Genomic DNA, 25,422 nt, shown 5'->3' with positions numbered 1-25,422 from the left:
AGGCTGAAAGTAACTGATGGCAGAACCTGTTAGCAATAATAATGCTCTCTTTTCTAACTGCAGTAGTACAGCGATGTAGCAAAAAATCCAAAGTGACTTGAAATAGGTAAAATCCCAAAAGAGTAAACTATAGAAGAAGAAACACTATGGTGACACAAGCAAAAACAGCCCAAGGCAGAGTAACATATGATAGGAAGAATCTACTTCATTTGATCTCAGGTTGGCTGCCTAGGATTGGTTGTAGCAAGGTAGGTTAATTCCCTCCTCCCCCTCCCCTTGCACACACCTGTCTGTAAACTGCAAATGATGTGTGCACCCTGCAGGACAAAGATTGAATTTCTGGGACTTTGGGTGAGTTGGCAGCTGTACTTCAGATACTGGCATTTCTTTTAGCAACTCTTCCAAAGATACATTACGGATCTTTTCTCTCGTTTTCCCCAGGATCTTATGCCAAGTTTTCCAAGAAAACAGGGAACTGCAAAGATGACATGATCTGAACAAATGTTGCCGGTGGTGCCAGCCAAGAAATCTTAAATTGATACTGATCCTGTGAGGGGTAAGTAACCTTAAGACTTTCTTTCGGGATAGAATAACAGAGTTAGATGGGACCTTGGAGGTCTTCTAGTCCAACCCCCTGCTCAAACAGGAAACCCTATCCCATTTCAGACAAACAGTTGTCCAGTCTCTTCTTAAAAACCTCCAGTGTTGGAGCACCCACAAATTCTGGAAGGAAGCTGTTCCACTGGTTAATTGTCCCCACTGTTCGGTAGTTTCTCCTCAGTTCTAGGTTGCTTCTCTCCTTGATTAGTTTCCATCCGTTGTTCCTTGTTCTGCCTTCAGGTGCTTCGGAGAATAGCTTGACCCTCTCTTTTCTGTGACAGCCCTTCAAATAACGGAACAGTGCTATAATGTCACCCCTAATCCTTTCCAGCACTGTTGTTTTGAAAAGGGGCATGATTGCAGGAATATTGTTTTCTGCATTTCTTCATCCCGTTCCTCCATGTCTAGGACAACCCATATTGTATATAAAATTGTTTGTCCCCTCCTTCAGGGCTAACGTTAGAGAGAGAATATTTTCTCTTCTTCCTCACTGGAGAACTTACTTCATTTCTTAACGTTTATCTCCCAACCCTTTTCCAAGCAGTTCTAACTGGTATTTATGCTTAATCCCTTTGTATTGTTTTTTCTGTTCAACAATATTGGCAGGTAGGTTAAGCTGTGAGAATTCCTAATTGTGTACAATTTGTATAAAGCCAGTTAATTTACTTTAATATACCATATCAACCTAGACATTGATTGCAAATTACTGTTTTAGCATGAACTAAAGACAAGTACATCATATGTTAACTGTTGAAATTTATTCAGTGAACTGTGGTTAAAACAAGCCATAATTTTGCAAGAATTCAGTCAATAAATACCCCAAGATTATTCTGAAAATCCTAATTTCCCAATTCTTCCAACCATATACAATCTAAATCGTGCAAACTCTGTCATTATGCTCACTTTATGAAGAATCTCCAAAACTCAGTTGTTCAAACTATAGGTATGTCCTGTAACTATGCCTGCTACCTGGTGAAGTGTTGACCTTTTTAAGTTAGAATTGTTCTTTTCAAAAGATTATTGAAACTTTTATTTTGTTCTTCATTGTAATTGCATAATTATTTTACAAGGAACCTTCAGTTCAAGGGTTTTGCTAATAAGGAAGTAAATGCAATTTATTGGACCGGGAAAGATCAGGGGAAAAAGAGATCTGACAAGTTGGATTAATGATTATTAGTGCCAAAAGATTTGCTAAAGTTCTTGAAAATATAGGGTAGCCTTTGTGATAATTTCTGCCAGTAATTCCTGAGTGTCTCAATGGTGGACAAGCTAGTTAACGGGTTGCATTTTTTTTTCTATTCAGACTACAGTGCAGGAATTACATTTTCCCAGTGTATTTGGGTAACTATAAACAGAAAGAACATCTATTCATTTCTTCCTGGTGTTTAGAGGTGTAAGCTGATGTAAAATACAAGCAAAATTCTAAGGCTTAAAAATGCTGAATGGTAGCCCTGTCAACATTGTTTGTTTTATCACACTAATCTTTCAAAAGTTTATGATCTTGTAAAGCCGCATTCCTAACTATCCAGGGCCATGAGTTGGACACACTTGGTTTAATATACAGGAGGACACCTGTGTTACTTACCTGTACTCTTTACAGGGTCATTATTCATAAACATCAGGCATCAGGTGAGAGCATTTCTTCCTTTCTTTTTGACTGAGTTTGGACATGGCAATGTTCCAGCCCTATCAATGATTTGTTCGTTGGGTTCTTCAGTAGTCCTTAACTTTTTAAAATATACAGGTATGATACCTCATAACATTTATTCAATTGGGGTAGAATTTTGAAAATTATGCAAGTTTTTTAAAAAACTTCTGAGACAATTTTTTCCTCCTTCTTTTCAACCTGGATAGAATTTCAAAGCATTTTTAGTTTTTTAAATATAGTATATGAAAAGATTGAGCCCAATATTTTGGTCGTAAGTCATTCTGGTTGTTAAGTATGTCATCATGTGACTTCACCTGTTTTTATGACCTTGTTGGCGGCAGATGAAAAGCTAATCCATTGTCCGCAGTTGGTGTTTTTTGCTGGAAATTGCAACAAAGCTGGTTTTCAGCAAAAAAAAAAAAAAGTTATTCGAGTCATCTGACCATGAGAGGCTGCAAAATTATGATAAATGTTGGCTGGTTGCCAAGCACCCCAAATGCATCACATGATTATGGGGGAGCTGGCAGTTAGAACTTTGAATCTGGGTTTATCCAACACCCTTCCTTCCTTCCTTCCTTCCTTCCTTCCTTCCTTCCTTCCTTCCTTCCTTCCTTCCTTCCTTCCTTCCTTCCTTCCTTCTGTATCTCTGTGTATGTATGTATGTATGTATAAATATGCAGCTCATTTGAAACCATACAATCCAAATTTACTAATCAGTGAAAAGTAAGTTACAATTTCGACTGTTGAAATGGCATCGGCCTTTTACAGCTTTTTGCACAGACAACTTTTACTTTTTTTGCAATATTGAGCAATAAAAGTGTACTATATAAACTTGATGTGATGGCAACGAACCAGTTTGTGTAATTTTTTAAAAGACTGTTTGGGTTTCTTTCTCTTGTACTGTAAAGGAGGTTGTAAATAAGTTTTGTGAAAATGATACATCTCATTAAATTATAAAGTGGAACCAAAGCCAGATCAGTTTTACCTTTCCAGCTCAGGGTCATCTGAGAAGCTATTGCAAGGATAAAATAAATTCACTTTAGTGAATGGTGGAGGTTGTGAGTGCTTTTTAAAAGTAATTTTTTTAAAAAGTAATTGAGAAGTACCTTGAAATCAGATCAAACTAGAAATTATTTTATTAAGCTCAGTGTGATAAATTCTGTTTTACAACTGCCAGGTCTTTCTGGATGACTATCTGAAATATGCTCTTTATGCAGCTGATATGAGCATTTTTTTCCAACATGCAAATAACTGATCTTTATCTCTTAATGCCAGGGTGAAAGTCACTAAGACCTTTGCATTTTCCTGAGTTCATTGAACGAACACAGCGATTCTCTGAATTTTCAAGAATTCTTTGTGATATTTGAGCGGTGCAGAGGTCATCGGAGATGATTTGTTTCTGGATAAATTGAAGCACAACACTTGGTGAGAATAATAAATATTCTTACAAAACAAGATTACAGGATGTGATTGGGAGAAAAGCATGGGTAGACAGAGACTTGTGATACTGATATGATATGGTGCATACCAACAAATGGAGTCTCGGAGGAAAAGGAGGAAGTGGCAGTGTAATAATTTATATGATACTGTAATAAATCATCTAGTATTTATACTGTCAAATGAATTTTCTTGTGTTGGGCAAGATACTCGACTCTCTTTCCAGAAATGTACACATAATTTCTCTGTAACTATGACTGTTGTAATCTGTTTCTTGATTAAAAGTTGCTGTTTTGGAAAGGAAGGAAGGAAGAAGAAGGAAAGAAGGGAAACGGAGGAAAGAAGGAAGGAAGGACAAAAAAAGAAAGAAAGGAAAGAAAGATATGGCAGACTGTTGCTTCCCCAATTATTTGCTAGTAATGAAGTGTTTATTCTTCTCTGTCTCTTGGACACACCAACGCATACATATAGCCTACTGCAGAGCCCTGAACCTCTGCTATGAGATGAAGGTATTGCTAGGTTTGTGTCTGTCCTTAGATAAAACGTTTTGGTATGAAGAGGACAGAATTGATGAGAAATAGTACTGTTTCAACATGAATTAGGTAAAGCTGTCTCTTTACAGCTTAATTCACTAGAATTCAGTAGATACCTAAACAGGTACTTTTGCCAGTTGGCTGAAAAATAGATGTCTTCTTGAAGAACTCTCTAATACTCTCTATGTAACATCCATAACATCTGTGGGGTTTATTTCTTTTAAAATAGGTTCAAGATGAGATTGGCAGAACCGAGATGATCTAAGTAAATTTCCAGGGGCTCTTTTCCTACAAAGGCCAGGATCCAGGCCCATCATGTCTTTTCCTTACAATGATATTCTTGAAAATCCTGACTACCACTATTCCGAAACATTGGAAATCGACCAGGTGTAAGTTTGCAATCAGCGTCACGCTCAGAAGAAATCTCAATAGAGATTTTTTTTTAAAAGTATTTTTTTTAACCCCGCTTTTATTATTTAAAAAAACACACAACTCAAGGCTGTCAACGTACCTAACACTCTCTTCCTATTTTCCCCACGACAACAACCTTTTTTTGGTGTTGTTAATGGGGCTTTTTACAAACGGAATCAATGACACCCCCCAAAATTGCAATATTTCCTTATAGAGGTGCTCCTGTTTGGTACGCCTGCCAAGTGTGCCTTGTCCCAGCATGAGTTCGATATCCATTTCCCCTTTTCAATTTCAGAAGTGGTCACGTGTTCAAAATTCAGATGCTTGGCAGCTGACTCGTATTTATGACAGTTGCACTGTCCCTGGGGGTCACGCAATCCCCTTTTGTGACCTTCTGACAAGTAAAATCAATGGGGAAGTCAGGTTCACTTCACCTCCGGGTTACTAACTTAACAACTGCATTGATTCACTTAACAACTGTGGCAAGAAAGGTCGTAAAGTGGAGCAAAACTCACTTAACAACAGAAATGTTGGACACGATTGTGGTTGTAAGGGAAGGACTGCCTGAATTTCCACCAGGATTCCGGGCCATCAGTGGGTGAATTTGAAAGCAATGCCTTTATGGAGATTGGATAATTGTTAATTAAGAATTATTAATTGGATAATTCTCTCCCTTTTGGTTTGCTCTGCAGGAGACCTTCTCAAAGGAATACTCACAATTCAGACAATCCTTATGCCCCCTTTGGGAGTGACAAGAAGGAAGGAGAACCAATTCTAATACCTCTGAAGTTAGTGCAGAATCCAGATCAGTCTGAATATCCACCAACGGATTATGGGTTTGAGTTGCCCAGTACAAACCCACATGGAAAGGCACATGGTATGCAGCTCCATTGGCTGTACAGTTAACAAGGCAGATGACTTTGAGGTGTATATACAGTATAGCAATATGTTCATGTTGTGGCCCCGACTCCTGAGCCTATGCTGTCAGAGGAAGAGGACCTGGAAGATGAGGGGGAGGAACTGGCAATGCCTTCCTCTCCAGGACCTTCCTCCCTGGTAATGCCTCAGGTTCCATCAGACAACCGAGAGAAGCAGCCTGAGATGAATCAGGAGGAAGGCATGACGGAGCAGCCCCTGACAGGGAGTGAAGAGGAAGAGTCTTGGCTCAACCCCAAGCAGCGTCGTAGGGAGAAACGTGAGCAGCAACATAGGAGGCGTGGGAGGGTCAGAGAGTGAGCTGAGTTACTGAGCCACACCCCACAGGGGATAAAAGTGGGTGTGCTTTCTCCTTAAACTGTACGGGACAAAGTTTAACTTACTTTAGACTTTATTTGTGACTATGTTGGAAGAACGATTGTTTTGTGGACTGCCTTGTGCTTTGTGAAATAAAAGACCCATTTCCCTCTGTGTGAGTAAGACTTTGATTTACAATTGCTGCCATCTCGGACTTGACAGGCAGGGCGTAGTGGGATGCCAAGAATGTTATCAGTTACAGAGGATTTGCTCTGCGAAGTTCGAGCCAGCTTGCCTGTCTGTGTTTGTGTGTGTGTGTATAATCCCTTACCTTTTGGGAGAAAAGGAAAGGGAGACAGAACATGTTTATATCTGTATTGCTTAAGTTAGTCCTTGACTTAACAACCATTTGTTTCATGACTGTTTGAATGTATGATGGCACTGAAACAGCTGCAAAATCTGAGTTTGTTAGTTAGCCAGCTTTGAGCTAGTTCTCATGCCAAAATGTCTGAGGACATGCATTTTTTATTTTTTTAATGTTTGGAGCAATGATCTGTCTGCTGCTAAGTATGCTTGCATGGGTCTCCTGAATTCAGCTGTGTCATTTTTTTGGGGGGGGTGGGGGGTATTGAACTTGCAGCCCTTGTGGCTTGCAAACCATGATTTATCCTAGCCCACTGTGGCTTACTCAGTCAATCAGGGATTAAGAAACTTAGGTTAAGAAGATATATGTTTCCAGTTTATATGCAATACAAGAGGAGTAAACAGTTCCTTCTATATTTTTCTTTTTGCCCTCATCAGTTAATCCTTCCTTTGAGTATGAACCAGAATCTGAAGGGATATTACCTACTACCAGCCATGCTTTCAATATTCAGAATGCAGACAGTTATTCAGATGCATCAGAGAGAGGTAAGATTTAAGGCAATTCGTGTACTGGCTGTCATGTACAGAACTGACTGGGCAATTCTAGGCTAGGAAGGCATAATTTTCTGCTGATGCATGTATTATTGTGCAGTTGATTGCAAATTCATTGAAACTTTTCACGGTGAATTCTTTACTACAGTTAATATTGTCCAGAGGCGTAGCAGGCGATCCAATTATGCAACTTTTGCCAGGTCCAGCTTGCTTCGTTTAGACCCAGAATATATAGAAGCAAAGAGAAAAGAAGGTCAGTGATTTATTTATTTGATTTAATTCTGCTCTTTTAATTCTATACTTCACAAATTTTGAAATCTCATCAGGAACTCTGATTGCTGTTATTATAATCATTGACTATCGGAATACAATTCTTGTAAGATTCTCGTTTGCTTTGGTGAGGTTGTCTTGCCTCCTACTTATGGGATGGCACACCCAAAGCAACTTGCCTGAAATCAACTGAATCATGACAGCTCGATGGGATGCATGAACTCCCCACTCTCCTGATTTTTATTGCCATCTTTGTTTTTGCAGAGGAAAAATTAATCAATGATCTGTCAAGGATGTCCACGCATGAAAGAGTTAGAGCAATCCAGAAGATTCCCAAATCAATGAAAGAAAAACGAGAGATTAGGTAGGAGGCTCACATATTTGTATTCTGAGGGCACTTAAATTAACCTACAAGGATTAAAAATGCATCCTTTTACATGTAAATGTTTCACCTCCTTTTTTTTCCTTTTTCTGCATCTAGAAAGAGAAGAAAATATATAAAACATCTGTTTATGTGCACTCAGACATTATACTTATATCTAGCAAGCATTTGCATACAGACATTTCTATTATAGAAAAAGATCGTTTAATTGAAATGCTGGAAAAATCTTTTTTTAATACTGTTTTTGGTTCTCACTTTAATTTTCTCTCTGGATTTATGTAGAACTGTTTGTCTTCGTTTCATAAACCATAAGTGGTTATAGATGCAACATATCTAAATGTTCTATCTTTAGATGACAAATGGTTTTAAATGTTTAAATAAGCCGTGTTGTGTACCTGGTTTCATTTTGCTAATGGACAAGTCAGTCTTATCTTTGCAAGGAGGAGAATGAAATAGGGAAAAACTGATTCAAAACAACTCTTAGAGTTTTATACTTTTCAGTTAAACTACTGTACTATTATTTTACTTGCTCATTTAGAATGAGATAAAACAGATAGAATTAGTTTTAAAAGAGCTTGCTTGCATCCATCTGCCTTATATTATTTTTGCTGTTTGATATTCGATAGGAACCGTGTTCTAACAGAAAGAAAAAAGAAGTCCTACAACCAGGATGCTCATCTTAATTGTTGTGCCCAATGCTTCTACAACACAGCTTTGGTAAGGGGTGATGTTGTTGAATAAGGACTACTTGTTGAGAGGAAGAAGAATGTTATCTATTGTATTCAGCCAAATCTCCTGTTTGGTTGTGATTTTGGCTTCCTTCTCCCTAGTTCTTCAGGCAGTTGAAGAACAGTTTTGTTGACTGCCTTCAGCTCTTCCAGTTTTGGCAGAAGACACTCAAAGACATTGGCAGCCAATTTGGGACCAGCATCCATTCCTACTTTGTGTTCCTGACGTGGCTTCTCACATTCAACATTTTCTCATTCCTGATCAACTTCAGTTTTCTTGCAATTCCTCAACTCATTGCCGCCCAACCAAATCACCTTTCCTTCACAAGTCTGGAGTTTTTGACCGGAGCCGTACGTAGGTTTATAAAGTGGAAAAAAAAAATGGAGACAGAGCTGGGCTTTCCTTCCATTGTACCAGTCAGATTGATTTAACTGTGGTTTGTTGATTCAGCGAAAGGGGGCTGGGTTCACTTGACCTGCTAGGCCATTAATCATGGTTTTTACAGACTTCAGTATTTAGAAATAAAGGAAAATATTTGTAGCTCAGGGTTGCCATGAGGGCTCCTTGGTGCTGTCTGAGCTTGGTGGTTTTCTTGTAGAGGTTTCATTACCCAACTAGGTAACATCATCAGTGCTAGTCATTACTTAAAAAAACAGGCATTTCTCAGAGAGCACCAAGGAGCCCTCACTTCAGCGTTTGGATTCATACAACACGCTAAACACAGCAAGCAAACCACTGCATGTTTTAGTATGGTGTGTGACTCTAATTGTCTGTTAAAAAAAGACTGTTTAAAGGAAAGCATCCCTAAATGAGCTTTTTTTTTACCTTGAGGCAGAAAAGAAAATAAACCAAGTAAATAAGTAAGTAAGTAGCAGTAAGTAAGTAAGTTACAAAATAAACCCAGTTTGAAACAGGCTAAAAATAACAGTTCTTCTCTGCCTCTATGGCGTGGGAAGAGTATTACACAACTGATACTATCAATAAGAATCTTTTGCCGACCTCTCGAATTCTGATACTACTTTCTCTTATCATCCCAGGGTTACTTTACAAACACGGTTCTCTACAGCGGCTTTTATACCAACGGTACAGTAGGAAAAATTGAGAATGCCTCGCCGTATTACATGCAACTGGCTTACATTTTCACCATTGGGATTTATTTTATCATCTGCTTTCTGAGCTTGATCTACAGGTACGTTGGTTAAGGTGTTGGACTGCCGTGGGGGTAGGTGGGGGAGAGTGGATAGTCACTAGATCACCCATGACCCATTGGGTCATCCTTTCAGAAAGATTCCTTTACCAGGACTCCTCAATCGCCTCCACAGTGACAGAACTTCTAAGCTACAACCTTCATTGGAAAAGTTGGGAATAACATTCAGAAATGGATCAGCCTCAAAAACATAGCAAGTTGAACAAAATAACAAGCCAAACGTCAGCCAAGGAAATGTTTTAGGGACATTCTGTACTATGGCAGAAACTCTTTATGATAACGTTTATGGCATAAAATGTTTTATAAAGTTTGCCGAATTTCAGTTCCATAGGAATCCTGGATTTTGGATGCATTCTGTAAAGTAGCCCATGTGAGGCACCTAGTTCAAAAATGGTTAACTTGTGATGCGGTGTTTCATTCAGTTAAAGGTTACAGACACAAGAGTTTTAGTATCATCTCCAAACAGTCTTTCCTAAAATGGTTGTTGCTTTTTTAAAAAGAATGAAAAGCAAAAGGAACAGCTGGGCAACTCTACAGCTTCAATTACTGTGAAGCGATTGACTTCTTTAAATAAATGCTCCTTTAATTCTCTTCCTTGTTTCATTATTGCTTGTAATTGGACCTGGCCACGCAGCCTCTCCCTAGCAGTTGCCTTGGAGAGAGAACGGGCCACAAGAATGCTGACTTACCACAATGGCAATGCAGGCAAACGTAAAGGCTAGATTGCATTGACATAAGCTGGGATAAGGTTAATCTGAACAATTTATGCTTTCATCTTAGTGTAGCAGTTTTCTAATATTTACAGACCCCTCACATCCAGGACAGAAACTGTTTCAACTCCTTCCCTCAAAACGACGCTATAGAGCACTGCACACCAGAACAACTAGACACAAGGACTGTTTTTTCCCAAACGCCATCACTCTGCTAAACAAACAATTCCCTCATACACTGTCCAACTATTTACAAAGTCTGCATTACTATTACTGTTAATCTTCTCATCACTCCTTATCACCCATCCCCTCCCACTTGTGACTGTATGACTGTAACTTTGTCGCTTGTATCCTAACAATTTATATTGAGTGTTTCCTGGTATGATTTGATTGCTTATTGTACCCTATGACTATCATTAAGTGTTATACTTTATGATTCTTGACAAATGTATCTTTTCTTTTATGTACACTGAGAGCATTTGCACCAAGACAAATTCCTTGTCTGTCCAATCACACTTGGCCAATAAAGAATTCTATTCTATTCTATTCTTTTGTATGTGTGGGGAACACACACAAACACTTGAGATTGGCTGTTTAATCTGCAAAGGCTTTAGCCAAATTCCATCAAATTGAAAAAAGTACGTACAGTGGTACCTTGGTACTCATTGTTAATTGGTTCCAGGAGGTGTGATGAATGCCAAATAAATGTTTCCCATAAGAAATAGTGTAGTGTCACAAGGCAGCTGACACCAATAAGTTCTAGTTTGTGTGTTGAGTACCAAACAAATGATGAGTACTGGGACAAAATGTTGGCGTCAAAATGCATTGAGTACCAAATTCAATGAATTTCAAAGTAATTGAGTACCAAGGTACCACGATATATATATATAACTTTTAGGGTTAGGGTTGGGCTCTGTCTACTGGCTAGCAGTTCGCAGACCAAATTGTAAACCAGATTGAAATAATAGCATTCCAAATGATATTTTTGCATTTTTCCCCCATTGCGGATGTGGAAAACGTATCTAAAGATGTGCGCCACCTTTTCTCTGTCTCTCCCGCTCTCTCTATGCCTTGGTCCCTACAGCATGGCGAAATCCTTCCGTAACCACATCGTTATGCCTCAGATGCACTCCCGAAACGCTGCCAAGCTCCTTTGCATCTGGGATTTCAGTGTGGTGGATGAGAAAGCCATACAGATGAATCAGAAAAATATCAGCACGCAAATCAAGGTAGAGATGACGGCTGTCACATTGAAATTATTAATGCATCATTTTTTCCTCAGGAGAGTTGACAAGAGCAGAAAATAATGTCATTCTGTGGTCCGTGGCTTTCTCACCATTCCTTGGGTCTCATCTTTGGATCATCTCCTTTTGAAAAGGAGAAAGGAAAAAATATTTGATGCATAAGATGATATTTATACACAATCCCCCCAAACTATCTCTTACTGTTACCGCTCAGTTTTGCTAATTAATTCCCAATCAGGGGTCCTTGGTGATTTCTGAGCTTGGTTTGTTTTCTTGCAGACATTTCATTACCCAGACACTGATGAGGTTACCTAGTTTGCGTAATGAAACTTCTGCAAGAAAACAACCGAGCATCAAGAACCCCTCATTTCAGTCCTGAGTTACAAATATTCTTCTTTATTCATTCCCAATCAGGAACTTTTGAAGCTTAACAATAGCAATCGCAGCACTTAGCCTTATATATTGCTTGATAGTGTTTTTACACAGCCCGCTCTAAGTGGTGTACAGAGTTAGCCTGTCGCCCCCAACAATCTGGGTCCTCATTTTACCAACCTCAGAAGGATGGAAGGCTGAGTCAATCTTGAACTTCGATCAGGATCGAACTCCAGGCTGTGGACAGAGTTTGCCTGTAATACTGCACTTTAACCGTGTCATCAGGGCTCTTAGAGCAGCAACTGAATGCAAAGTCGGATCTGAATCCCTGCTTCCTGTTTCTTACTTATCTCGCCTCTCTCTTCCATCCTAGGAGACCCTCTCTGAAATGCATATTGAATCTCTAAAGCTCTCCCTGCAACAAAGGATCCTTCGCATCTCGCTTCACCTGGCCATGTGGTTTCTCTCGTTGGGTTTGGCAGTGGCTTCGTGTGCTGGCATTTACTTCTTTTCCCTTGTCAATTTAGAGGTCAGCTGCAATTCTGTGGTTTCCCATCCCTTTATTTTGCTTTGTTCATACTAAATCGTGAATAAATAAATAAATACATACTGTTTCTGGGAATGGGTTTTAAACGTGACTGTATATTCTTGACAGTGTGTTAATGGAGGGCCTGAGATTGATTCCTTAGGATGATATATTTCTCCCCCACTCAACTTGGGTGGGGGGAGCCCATAAAGCCTCCCCAAACATTGCAACAAGCTGACATTTTGAATGAAGCAGAGTTGAAGGACGGGAGGATATTGAAAATCCTGGAGCAGTCATCATATGGACGTAATTAATTAATTTGATGCAACTCTATTTACATTCATGAAATTAAAATTGAAATTAAGTCTAGATGGCGAAGGGGGGGGGGGCATCAGGAAATGTAAAATAAATCTTGAAATCCCTCCCAAAGTGGCTGGTTGGAAGCACCCCACCCTCCCAATCCCCCTTGTAATAACTTCATCTGCTGGTTTGCAGCTAGGGTTTGTGGTTGCTCTGGATGCCTAGTTGTGTCAGGCTCCACAAACAAACAAAAAGAGACATTCAGAGTTATTTCTAAGCAGCTTCCTTTATTGTTCCTCATCTAATGACAAAAATATTGCCAAAGAAAAGCAGATTACCGGTATTTGCACCATTAAACATATACTCTGAGAACTTCTAAGCAGGACCTATCTTGACCCTCTTCCTCCCAACTCACCTATCTAAAGGTGGCTGTCCCTTGGTCCTCTGGAATGCAGTCCCTCCATCTTGGGAATCCAGACTACATCCCACCACATCTGGGTAGACCTGTCATGAACATAAATAGATGTGAAAATCGTCAGTCAACAAACTAATAAATAATAAGCACAATCCTAGGTGGCCTGCGAGATGTAAATGGGGTTTCATATAATGCCAGGAGGTCATTTCTGGAGCCCCCTTTTTTTTCTCCCCCCTTCCTGCAATACATTTGTGAATATGGCATGACTAGGACTCAAGCAAATTACTTTGAGCTCTTAACAAAAGGTTCCCTCTCTTTTTCTCTCTTCGCTCCTTTTCAAGTTATTTCTGAATGAGAAAAATACCCAGCTGCAAAATGAAGCCGCCATGCTGATCTTGCCTATCGTGGTGAGCCTCTTTAACCATGTGATGCCGTTCCTGTACTCCTTCTCCAGCTTGGTTGAAAAGTTCACCTATCCCAGGCACCAGATCTACACTGCTATTATCAGGTACATTGGGGTCATTTTTGCCCTCCTTCGGAGAAAACCACACCATACGAAGCCATCTAACTGTTTACTCTACAGGTAATCCTTGACCTATGACCTTAGCTTATTCCTTCCTCCTGTCAGGGTCCCAAGTAATAGATCCATTGCAAGCAAAAACTCAGAGGCAAGTGGATTCCTCAAAGAATAGCTTTATTGGAAATATCATATTGGCACATATCCAAGGGGTGGGATTCCAATTTTTTAATAGCCAGTTCTGTGGGCGTGGCTTAGTTGGCTTGGTGGTCATGTGACTGGCTGGGTGTGGCCAACTCAACATCACTCACATCGAGGCACGCATCTCCTCGCCTGGCCTCTCATGACTGTGGGGATGCTGCAACAGTCGTAAGTGTGAAAAACAGTCATAAGTCACATTTTTTCAGTGCCATTGTAACTTTGAATGGTCACTCTACACAAGCAAAGTACCAGCAAAGGAGGGAAAAAAACTCCAGAGAAGTTCCTGAGATAGGAAGTCTAGTTCTGCCAAGAATGTAATAAGGGTTAACGGAGAGGCAGTTTCTGTAAGCAACACCAGAATGTTTCCTTCCTGCCTTCCTTACAGGATTAGACCAGGAATTTCTTCTAACAACCGGTTCACCGAACTGCTTAAAATGTTAACAACCGGTTCTAGCGAATAGGTGCAAACCTGTAGAATCCCACCCCTGCACGTATCTGCTGAAAACAAACTCTGAGGGCCCCCTTGGTTTTCATATAATTAAAAGTAAAAGTTTTCCTCTCAACCCCAATCAGTCACGTGACCCAATCAAAGCAGCAGCTGCTGATCTGGTGACATCGCTCCTCCTTCTTCCGGCCAGGTGTGAGAACGTCCTTGGTTCCCAAAAGGAAATATTTTGTTTCGACCACCCCACCCCAGCTCTCTCTAATCCCCCCTCCCTATCCCTCAGCTCCAGTGTGGCAACACTGAAGCTCCAAGATGGCTTCAGCCAGGTCAATTTCAGGACTGACACCTCCAGTTCTTCCAGCCAACCATCCCTTTGGGTGTGAGTTGGCCTGAGAGAGAGTAGCTGGCTCAAAGTCCCCCCCCCCGCCCCCCCAGGGAGTTTCTGTGGCCAGTAGGGGACTGGAACCTCAGTGCTCTCCATCCTAATGCATCACCTTGGCCACTGTACCATCTCTATAACAAGGGAAAGGGAAGGAAACAATTCTTTTCCCATGAACAGACGATCGCTTTCAAACCCCCCAACCTCCAAACCACTCAGAACAGACTTCGAGGAGACAATGGGTGGGCATCTCAAGCTTCTGAACCCTGAGAGCTGTTGCTTCCTCTTTGTAGGAATGTCATCCTGAAAATATCAATCATTGGAATCCTCTGCTACTACTGGCTCAACATAGTAGCTCTATCCAAAGTGGAGGTAGGTTGTTTTTTCCAAACGTGTTTTGGTACTGGTGCAAAATTGCTTATAAAGCGATGCCAGGCCTTTTGTCAATCAAGCTGGATCCACAGATTGTGCTAAGCCATGGTTCAACTACCTAGTAGTAGTTAACTCACTACTTCCTCGATCAACCTGCTGGTTTTGTATCACACATTAAGCCATAAACTGTGGTTACTAAAAAGATAGCTGCTGGCTTCACACACAGTACATTAAACAAATAAACTCATTGAGGGCATAGCTCAGCCTTCTCTGGTATTTTCCAAGCACATAGATATTTTTACCCAGAATTTCCCAGCCAGCACAGCTACTGCTGAGAATTCTGGGAGTTGATGTCCGCAGATTTGGATCTGGCTTTCACATGTCTCATGAATAAATGACAATTTCTAAAATCTGTTTTTCTCTCCGTTAGTGCTGGGAAACCTTCATTGGCCAAGATATATACCGTCTGCTTATAGTTGACTTTGTCTGCTGCCTCCTTGGTTCGTTCTTTGGTGAATTTCTACTACGGTATGTGCATAAGTCCATAATTCAATCCAAGTCAAACTTTCATATTGATAGTCCCCAACTTGGAGCCATTCGTTGGGCACCGTTTAAAGTTAAAACGGCCCTGAAAAAAAATGACGACCAATCCTTGCACTTACAATCATCGTATCATCCCCACGCGATCAAAATTTGGGTTCTTGCCCACTGGCATTTATTTACAAGTGACTTAATCCCCATTTACAAACTTCTCAACTAGCTTCCAACAAGCACAGTTAATAGGGTAAGACAGATTTGCTTAATGACTGCAGTTCACTTAAAACTGCAGTGATTCTCTTAAAAACCAGAGTAAAAAAGAAGGATGTAAAATCAGGCCTCACTCACTTAACAATCACCGAAATCGAGGTCTCAATTCTGGTCGTAAATTGCAAACTACTCATATTTCTACATCTGGATTGGGAATTCCTAGATAGGGAGTAAGCAGGTTGGAGGCATCTCTGCTAAGCCACAGTTATAGCAGCAGAACCCCCAAATCTACAACCAGCTGTCAGGAGCAAACGATATTTATTTAAAAATGGGGAAAATGGAGTTCTTCCAAGCACATCCAGAAATCAGGGATTTGTTTTCAGTTTCTAAATGGAAGTTGGGAAAAGGGGTTGGCTGAAGGTTCTACCTTGTTGTACCCCAATTGTTCTTCCTTTCCTTTGCCAAAATTAAAAAAAAAATGCTACTGACATGCTATTCAAAACTTAGGGATTAGAAACCTGCTAACTTAGATTATCACTCACAGGTCTAGATTAGTTTATTTATACGCTGGTGACTCGTGCTTCTGATAATCTTCAGCTGATCAAAAGAACAACTTCCCTTTTGGAAAAGATTCCTTACAAATCGTTACATGTCTAGAATGTCTTTCTGCAGAGCTGCCTGCTAAAGCTGTTCTAAAAGATGTCGCCAAACGTCCTAACTCACAAATCTTGCCTTTTTCAGACTTATTGGCACGAAATGCTGGAAAAAACTTGGCGTGCCAGAATTTGACATTGCTCGAAATGTTTTGGATTTGATCTACGCTCAGACTTTGACATGGTAAGTGTGGGGTGCGGGGAAGGAATCACATTCTGAAGATTCACAAGGTGGGCTACAAATCCAGATGGATAAATACCCTTATCCAAGCACACACAAAAATACTCGGCTTATATTTGAACAACCCCCAGCTTTGAATTCTGACTCAAGTATCCTTTTTCCCCCCCTCTTCTCTTCAGGATTGGAATCTTCTTCGCCCCTCTGCTTCCTGCCATCCAGATGATATCGTTTTTCATAATCATTTGTGTGAAAAAGGTTAGGCTGCCTTTTGTGATTTTGGTTTTTTTTTTAACCTGGTCAGCCTTAATTGCATCGTTCTCCCTCAAGCCTTTTGCTGCCACAGATTGTACCTAGACCCACAGATCGGTGGCCGTTCGTTCAGCGAGATAATCATTAGCACTCTGGAACAGCGCAAGGATGAGGCATGATCAGGACTCACGCAGTTTGCTAAGCCAGGTCTGCTTCATACACGCTGCGAAGCCCTGAACTCAGTTACAGTGATAATGAGGGCACCCTTTGGAAGAGCTGAAGGATCAAGTTAGGAAGAGATCATCATGGAGAAGATCTATCTGTGTGTCCTCCCTGCTTTTTCAGGAGGCAAACTGGACTTTCTGATTTTTTTTTCTTTTGAAGACGTTTCGCTTCTCATCCAAGAAGCTTCTTCAGCTCTGACAGGATGTTGGGGAAATGGAAGGATTTATTTATATTCCTTGCAGACAGCTGGTCATCCGCATCCTTTTAGAAGGTGTTTAGAAGGTGTTAGAAGGACCTCCTTTTAGAAGGAGGTCCTTTTAGAAGGTCATGGAAGCACCTGCAATCTATGCCTGTGTCCTCAGGGTTAGTGCTCCTGAGTTAGTGCTCCTGGTTCCTGCAGTCTGCCATTTTTCCCTCTGGAAATCCATTCCTACTCCTACGCCATTCCAAGGGTGTTCATCCCAAATTGTATAGCTAAATGTCTGTACATTAAAATTTTTGGGATGAACCCTTGGAATGGTGTGGGAGTAGGAATGGAAAAAATTGCAGACTTCGGGAAACAGGAGCGCTAACTCAGGAGACCCTGAGGACACAGATCAACCTCCAAGTGCTTCAACGACCCTCTAAAAAAGATGCAAACGACCAGCTGCCTGCAAGAAATATAAATCCTTCCATTCCCCACCATTCAGTCAGAGCTGAAGAAGCTTCTTGGATGAGAAGCGAAACGTCTTCAAAAGACACACACACGAGCAGTCCTTTTGTGTCCGCCACGGCTTTGCTCCCTTTAGCTTCGGGGAGGCAATATCTTGCTTCTGGCTACGCCAAAAGCCTTCCCCTCTTTCGTTTGGTGTTCTGTGCGAGTCAAGCAGTTGCCTGTGATCTCTCTTGCTCCTTGCTCCTCCAGATCAGCCTGCTGAAGAATTGCCAGCCTCCACGCAAAGCTTGGCGGGGGTCGCAGATGAACACCGTTTTTGTCTTCCTGCTCTTTTTCCCGTCTTTTGTCGGAGTCCTCTCGGTCGTCGCGGTCACTGTCTGGAGGTCAGAAGCTCTTGGGGGGGTCCAACCTTTTCTTTTTTTAAAAAAGAATTTTTTATTTTAACAACATGGACAAACACAAACAAACGCAGAACATAAAACCATTTTTCCGTTGTACAGTTGTGTCGTTGGTACATATCTCTTGTGCAGCGGTGGGATTCAAATTTTTTAACAACCGGTTTTGTTGTTGTGGCTTAGTTGGTGGGTATTGGCTGGGTGTGGCCAACTCAACATCACTCACATCGAGGTACGCATCTCCTCGCCTGGCCTCTCATGACTGTGGGGATGCTGCCACAGTCGTAAGCATGAAAAAGGGTCATAAGTCACTTTTTTCAGTGCCATTGTAACTTTGAATGGTCACTCCACACAAGCAAAGTACCAGCAAAGGAGGGGGGAAAAATCTCCAGAGAAGTTCCAGAGACAGGAAGTCTATTCCTGCCAAGAACGTAATAAGGGTTAACAGAGAGGCAGTTTCTGTAAGCAACACCAGAATGTTTCCTTCCTGCCTTCCTTACAGGACTAGGCCAGTAATTTCTTCTAACAACCGGTTCTCCCAACTGCTTAGAATGTTAACAACCAGTTCTAGCGAATAGGTGTGAACTGGTAGAATCCCACCCCTGCTCTTGTGCACAATATTAACAGTCTTTCCTTCCTAACCTTAGATTAAAATTCATATTATATAAATCAGCTATCCATATCATATTACATTGTTATCAAACCATTATTAGACTTTGATTATAAATTCATATCATTCTTTTTGAGCAAATCTCAACTTTTACAATGTCTAGTTCATAATATCATTGATTTCAACATGATCAAGTATAACATATTCCTACAGTGTATCATCTTTACCATTATATTCTATATTATAATGTATTCCTGAGTGAGCCATAAAAGGTTCCTCATCCCTGGCCTACCGGTTTTTCAGTTGTGGGGGAAATCCATTTTTGACTGGAATGGGACTGTTTAATATACAAATGTAGGACATATCAAGAATATTTGTATATTAAACAGTCCCATTCCAGTCAAAAATGGATTTCCCCCACACCTGAAAGGCCAGGGATGAGGAACCTTTGATGGCTCACTCAGGAATTCTGGGAGTTGAAATCCATAAGTGATAAAAGAGCCAAGTTTCCCTACCCCTGCCCTATACCATTTCAGACAAACAGTTGCCCCAATCTCTTCTTAAAAACTTCCACTGTTTGGGAGCATTCACAACTTCATTCCACTGATTAAGAAATCTCAAGATTCGCAGATCTTCTCAAGAACCTGCAGGTGCCCAGTGCTGTCTCTGATGCTGGCCAGCATCTGTGAACGTTCCCTTCAACAAACTTCTAAACCAGGGGTGTCCAACCTTGGCAATTTTAAGACTTGTGGACTTCAACCCCCTGGCTGAGCAACTCTGGGAGTTGAAGTCCACAAGTCTTAAAGTTGCCAAGGTTGGACACCCCTGTTCTAAACTGACCTATGTTTGTATTAAAAGAACCTGTCCTTTTTTTATCCCCCCCCCTCTCTTTTCCAAGACGGAGGCCTTCAGAAGCCTGTGGTCCTTTCCGAGGACTAAACGCTCCCTTTGAAGCTATCTCTGGTTGGATCTCAGTCTTGTCTTCTTCCCCGAGCTCAGGATGGGTCGTGTGGATCTATCACAACTTAATCAAGAGCACCCATTTCTTCTTCATCCTTTCCATCATTGTGCTGTAAGTTTCCAATCGGTGGTGGGATTCGAATTTTTTTAGTACCGGTTCTGTGGGCTGGCTTGGTGGGCGTGGCAGGGGAAAGGTTACCGCAAAATCCCCATTCCCTCCCCATCCCACTAACCTGCTTTCCAGCTCCGTTCTCCTGTGCAGGGCAACCAAAGGAGACCCAGCCGATCAGCCGGGACTCGGGGGGGGGGGCAGAGAATAGATGGGGGTAGGACCAGTCAGAGGTGGGATTTGCCAGTTCTCTGAACTACTCAAAATTTCCACTACTGGTTCTCCAGAATGGGTCAGAACCGGCTGAATACCACTTCTGCTTCTAATTAAAAGAAGAAGAAGAAAAGAGGTTGGATGGAGAAGGAAGGCGAGCCATTTGTTAAAGGGATTCTTTTAATAATCAGGACATCTATAAATTATGTACCCTAAAAACCTACTACTAGGGCTTTTCCCGTCTGAGCATCCATTGGTGCTCTCTTGGTTCTTTTCTTGTAGACATTTCATTACCGAACTAGTTAATATCATCAGTGGAAGAAAAAATGTTCCTTGGTGGAACTGTACTTAACAAGCACATTATTCCCATTAGCGTGCTCTCTGAAATCTTTGATTCCTGTATGTGGTAGCAATAAAAGGAGAATATTGGTCGCTCAGGGTTGAAAGTCATTACCTAGTTTGGGTAATGAAATGTTCGCAAGGAAACAACCAAGCTCAGGAGGCGATAAGAACTCCTCATTTCAACCTTGAGCTATAAATATTCTCTTTTATTGCTTTATTCTGTCTGGTAGCATAGTTTGGGATCTTGGCTGAGAAATGCTCCTTTAAAAAAAATAAAAATCAACGCTGAATAAGAATACAGAACCCAATTTATTGACCAACAGTAATTCTACCTTCCTGATTCTGTTTCAGGATGCTCATATACTTTTTCTTGCAAGTCATCAATGGACGAAAAACAATGGTCAAACTGCTACAAGAGCAAATTGCTAATGTAAGTATTTCCTGTCAGTCTAGAAAGTGGGATCTAGTCAAACCAGGTTAAATTACAGGAGAGCAGTGCCAAATACCAGGAAAATTACAGTTCAAATGTGTATGACGATTTATTGTAAGCTTAACAAGAATCTGAACTACTAATGGTCAAAGGAAATAAGCGGATGTTGAGAACAGAAAGGAATTCGAAAGGGGGCCGGACTTAGATCTCTTGCGAGGGTGAAAAGACTCATGACTGATGACGTATTTGACCCCTCCCTTGGGCTCAGCCTGGTCATCTCCCCAAAGTAGTTCATTGTTGAATATCAGGAGAAACAATTAGAGAGTTTTGACTACAGTAGCTGCTTCTATAAGGAGTGTAGTGTTGGCTTTATCACTGAAGGTCTTCAGCAGAGACTAAGCGACTGATGTTCCTCAAAAATTCTGCAGCTAGATCACTAAACAGAAAACTTTGCAAATTCCAGGGATCACCCAGTTAACAAACACCTCTTTTCCTACATTTTTATCTTTAAGAACGTGGCAGTTTAGGCTTTTTTGGCAATAATAATAATAATAATAATAATAATAATAATAATAATCCTTTAGTTGCACATGTTTATTTCCTCCCTTTAAAAATGTCTTTATATGTTTAATACCAAACATATAATCTAAAATTAATAGGTGTTGATCACTTGAGGGAAGCTCTAAGGCAGCAGCTACATCCACCCTGGCCAGTGAAAGTGGGGAAATGTAGATCATTTAGTGATCTACAGATCAGTCTTTGAGGATCACAAGGTTAGACAGTGCCCTCTCAGCAATAGCAGTAGAATTTAGATTTATTTACAGCCCTCTCTAAGCCATTTACAAAGTCAGCCTCTTGCCCCCAAACAGTCTGGATCCTCATTTTACCCACCTCGGAGGAATGGAAGGCTGAGTCAACTTTGAGCCAATAAGGATCGAATTCCTGGCAGTCAGCAGAGCCAGCCTGCAATACTGCATTCTAACCACTGCTCCACCAACTTAAAACTAAACTCAGGAAAGTTTCGTTTTGAGTTGGAAGGCTTTCTAACATCTTGATCTAAGATAGGTATTCCCTGTACAGAACAGATGGCAAAACATCTGTAATTTTATTTTTTATTACGTTTCTTGTTTTGAGGTACGGTAGTTTTTATGGCTATTTATGAAGTTTTATGTGAATTTCAGATTATATTGTGGAAGCTTAGGAGTCCATGTAAGCCACCAGGGGTATTTTTGATTGCAGCGTAGTAGAAATGTATTTAATTAATACAAGAAAGGAAGGGTTGGTTTTCAAGAAAAGCCTTTGACTGTTGCTGTTGACTTTCTAAAGTAAAACATCAAATTAATTCGTCTAACTCTTATTTTAGTGTTTCTTGATTTTTATAGGCAGGCAAAGATAAAATGTTTCTACTGAAGAAATTACGTGCACTGCAAGCTTCTAAGCTGCCCTCTTTGAGAAGGCAGCCAGAGGTAAGTTTTTGCAGATTTGGCCTTTTGAAGACCGGGCGTGTCCATTGGTTTAATAATGGTTTACTGAAAAAGAGCATTTGTAGCATGCTTTGGGGGACTTTGGCGAAGGTTTTATGTCATGACAATACTCATCTTAGATTTGTCATAAGAAATGGGAGGTGGGTGTGTAATTGACAGCACACAACTCTAGTCAAGGACAGAAAGTAAGCCGAATTTTGATTGGTCTTCCAGAGGGACCTGTCTCTGAACCAGCTACCTAGGGAGCCAAGCTCAGTTTTACTGCCCAGCTGCGTGGACCCCTTTCTATGGACCGAAGATGGGGAGTCTTCTACTGAGGTAATAGCAGGTGCAGCTGAGGGTGTGGTGTGAGCAAATTTTGGAGCACTTTCCTTTACATAAAAGCATTCAAATTGCAGTTGCTAAATCTTCCATGCTGTCCTGTAGATAGGTTGGACTTCACCTCCCGTTATACTTCACCAACTTTGGCCATATTGTTTGACACATCTGGGCTACATTATGTTGATGTTTGGAAAAGATAGATAATCTGAAGGGTACCTTTCTGAGGTTAAACCAGGGGTGGGATTCTACCACCGCACCTATTCGCTAGAACCGGTTGTTAACATTCTAAGCAGTTCGGAGAACCGGTTGTTAGAAGAAATTACTGGCCTAATCCTGTAAGGAAGGCAGGAAGGAAACATTCTGGTATTGCTTACAGAAATTGCCTCTCTGTTAACCCTTATTGCATTCTTGGCAGGACTAGACTTCCTGTCTCAGGAACTTCTCTGGAGTTTTTTTCCCCTCCTTTGCTGGTACTTTGTGTGGAGTGACCATTCAAAGTTACAATAGCACTGAAAAAAGTGACATGACCATTTTTCACACTTACGACTGTTGCAGCATCCCCACAGTCATGAGAGGCCAGGCGAGGAGATGCGTGCCTCGATGTGAGTGATATTGAGTTGGCCACACCCAGCCAATAACATGACCACCAAGCCACGCCCACCAACTAAGCCACGCCCACAGAACCGGTTGTTAAAAATTTTGAATCCCACCCCTGGGTTAAACCATAAATGTCCTTAGCAGTGTCTCCACCAGATGGAAACTTCATTTCTTCCCAACACTGGGCTTCTGATAGTTTTGGGCCCAGCCTTTATCATTTTGATACTTTCTAGATGAGTTGGACCAGAGCTTCCATAATTTTCATCCCATGGCCATGCTGCCAACCCAGAGCAAGATTGAGAAAGGCAGGAGGCTAGAGAAGGAACACAAGAAAAAAATTAGGTTTACAGGGCAGGGACCTTTGAGGAACTCTAGAATTCTTCTGTTCTCCTTCCTTTTTCAGGATAGCAAAACCCAGAAAGTTTGGGGGATTTTTTGGGGTGAATTTGGGTCTTTTATGCATTGCCATGTGCCTTTAACCTCTGTACCTCCAAATTGCTCAACAATTGTGATCATTGCCTTAGTTGTCCAAAGAGCATTAGCCTCATTCTTTTAACTGATTAGCAAGTCAACCAGTTGGTGTAGAAGGTTTTGGCATGAGAAGTCTTCAATATATGTGGAAGTACAATGAAAGTAAGAAGCCCCATCATGAATTTGATACTGACGAAAAGCTAGCCTAATTTCCACTAGGCAGAAAAATATGTTATTAACACATTGGAGTTTTATTAGCAGTCTTTAAATCAGTAGTATGAAATGAGTACTACCAGGATAAACATCAGATGTTTGTCTGATAAATATACCAGTAAGCTGCTTTATAACGTTTAAAACAGTGATCTGTATTTCTAATCAAAGTTTATGATTGTCTCCTTTTCAGTCTGCTAGACACCCTGGGATGGCCACTTTTAATTCCGGTAAGTACTAAATGTTAGGTAGAATAGTTGTATCAGTGTGCTATACAATAGGTGCTTGGGATCGTTTTCATCAAAAGTTAATTTCAACATGCTAAATTGAAAGCATGCATGATCATCGTGCTTAGTTGATGCTGCTTATCTCAAAAAGTTAAGTAAACCATGGTTAGTGCTAGTATTATGAGTACAGGCTAGATTGGAAAGCCAAAACACGGTTAGGAGAAAGGAACTTGGCAAGGTAACTTTGTGGTCATCGGAAGTCAAGCTTGACACAACATTCGCCTTTAGTTTTTGTCTGGAAGGGGAAGTGACACAATCAGATGTGTAGAAAGAGGCTGTAAGGGAAGTCCCAAGCCAAAAAAGCTTCTCCTGGTACTTGGTTTGTGGGATGGGAAGAAGAAACCTACTTGTGTGTAGGTAAAAGAGTTGAGATAAACCCAAGAGCATTCCAAATTGTGCCACTGAAATTTGGTGCCAAAAACCAAACTTTGGTGGTATGGAAGATCCTGGCTCCCCCACATCTACGTATATATAACCTCTTCAGAAATCGGAGTGATTTCACTGACCATGTGGGCCACATAAGTGCATGAACATCTGGGGCAGGAGAATTGGGTGTTTAACGGGGGTCACATTTTGGTGTGCTTTGAGAGAAGAAACCCTAAAGGGACTATTAGGAACATGGATACATTGCCACAAAGACGAGAGGGAGTCAAGCTATTCTCCAAAGCACCAAAAGGCAAGACAAGAAGCAACAGATGGAAACTAATCAAAGAGAGAACCAACCTAGAACTAAGGAGAAATTTCGTGACAGTGAGAACAATTAATCAGCGGAACAACTTGCCCCCAGAAGTTGTGGGTGCACCAACACTGAAGGTTTTTAAAGAAGAGATTGGATAACCATTTGTCTGAAATGGCATAAGCAAAGGGTTGGACTAGAAGACTTCCAAGTTCCTTTCCAATTCTGTTATTCTGAACTACAGTACACCAGTTTTCTTCCTTTTGCTTGCAACAGAGGCTGGCGAAATAACCTGGAATGCTGGACCATCGGATGCTCTGGTTTTGGCTTTGAGAGCCAGACAAGAGGCTGAACGGGAAACGGGAGATGAAGAAAGCTTGAAGTGAAGAATGAAGTATTGTAATGTACATATCCCACCAAGCACTTTTTATCTAGAATTTTGCTATTTGTACAAATAAGGTAATTGTTAAAATGAGAAATTTTTAAATAAAATTACTGGGCACTTTTACATTTGATGAGGTTTTACTTTATTATGACTTCAGAAAATGAAGGCACAAAATTATTCCTTATGACAAGAATCTCTCTCCAGACCTCACCAAAACTTATTGTACAATTGAGGAAATAGGCTTCATTAATTGTATCATGGAAATCTGACAGTAGGGTAATATAACCACCAGGAATAATTCCTTAAACATCATTATCTTCTCTCCACATTTATTCCTTTGTCAGGATTTTTATTTTACAGAAATTATATAGAGATT

The 25,422-nt window shown here is 40.8% G+C and overlaps 1 protein-coding gene across 4 annotated transcripts; it reads left to right on the top strand.

Moving 5' to 3' along the window:
* The first annotated feature begins 231 nt into the window (after positions 1 to 231).
* On the top strand, positions 232 to 25,169 carry TMC5 (transmembrane channel like 5). 4 transcript variants are annotated; one of them, XM_087973361.1, is made up of 24 exons: positions 232 to 351; positions 442 to 556; positions 3,524 to 3,673; positions 4,448 to 4,607; positions 5,322 to 5,506; positions 6,664 to 6,771; positions 6,926 to 7,030; positions 7,312 to 7,411; positions 8,056 to 8,146; positions 8,260 to 8,508; positions 9,196 to 9,347; positions 11,160 to 11,304; positions 12,065 to 12,220; positions 13,274 to 13,440; positions 14,768 to 14,846; positions 15,277 to 15,374; positions 16,335 to 16,430; positions 16,607 to 16,682; positions 17,806 to 17,939; positions 19,460 to 19,633; positions 20,537 to 20,615; positions 21,998 to 22,081; positions 23,892 to 23,928; positions 24,938 to 25,169. In XM_087973361.1, the coding sequence occupies exons 4-24, from the start codon at positions 4,534 to 4,536 to the stop codon at positions 25,045 to 25,047; spliced, it is 2,499 nt and encodes an 832-aa protein (XP_087829487.1). In that variant the 5' UTR covers positions 232 to 351; positions 442 to 556; positions 3,524 to 3,673; positions 4,448 to 4,533; the 3' UTR covers positions 25,048 to 25,169. The 4 variants fall into 4 exon arrangements, with proteins under 4 accessions (XP_087829487.1, XP_026538250.2, XP_026538249.2 ...); XM_026682465.2 differs by lacking the exon at positions 232 to 351 and adding an exon at positions 22,313 to 22,417 and having other exon boundaries at positions 368 to 556; XM_026682464.2 differs by lacking the exons at positions 232 to 351; positions 3,524 to 3,673 and adding an exon at positions 22,313 to 22,417 and having other exon boundaries at positions 456 to 556.
* The last annotated feature ends 253 nt before the right edge of the window (positions 25,170 to 25,422 follow it).

The sequence above is a fragment of the Notechis scutatus genome, chromosome 12, assembly GCF_049901735.1.
Source record: "Notechis scutatus isolate UNSWTSFEM ecotype Mainland chromosome 12, rNotScu1.2, whole genome shotgun sequence".
In the NCBI taxonomy this organism is placed as follows: domain Eukaryota; kingdom Metazoa; phylum Chordata; class Lepidosauria; order Squamata; family Elapidae; genus Notechis; species Notechis scutatus.
Note: the sequence above shows the minus strand (reverse complement) of the source record. Positions and strands in the feature narration are given on the sequence as shown.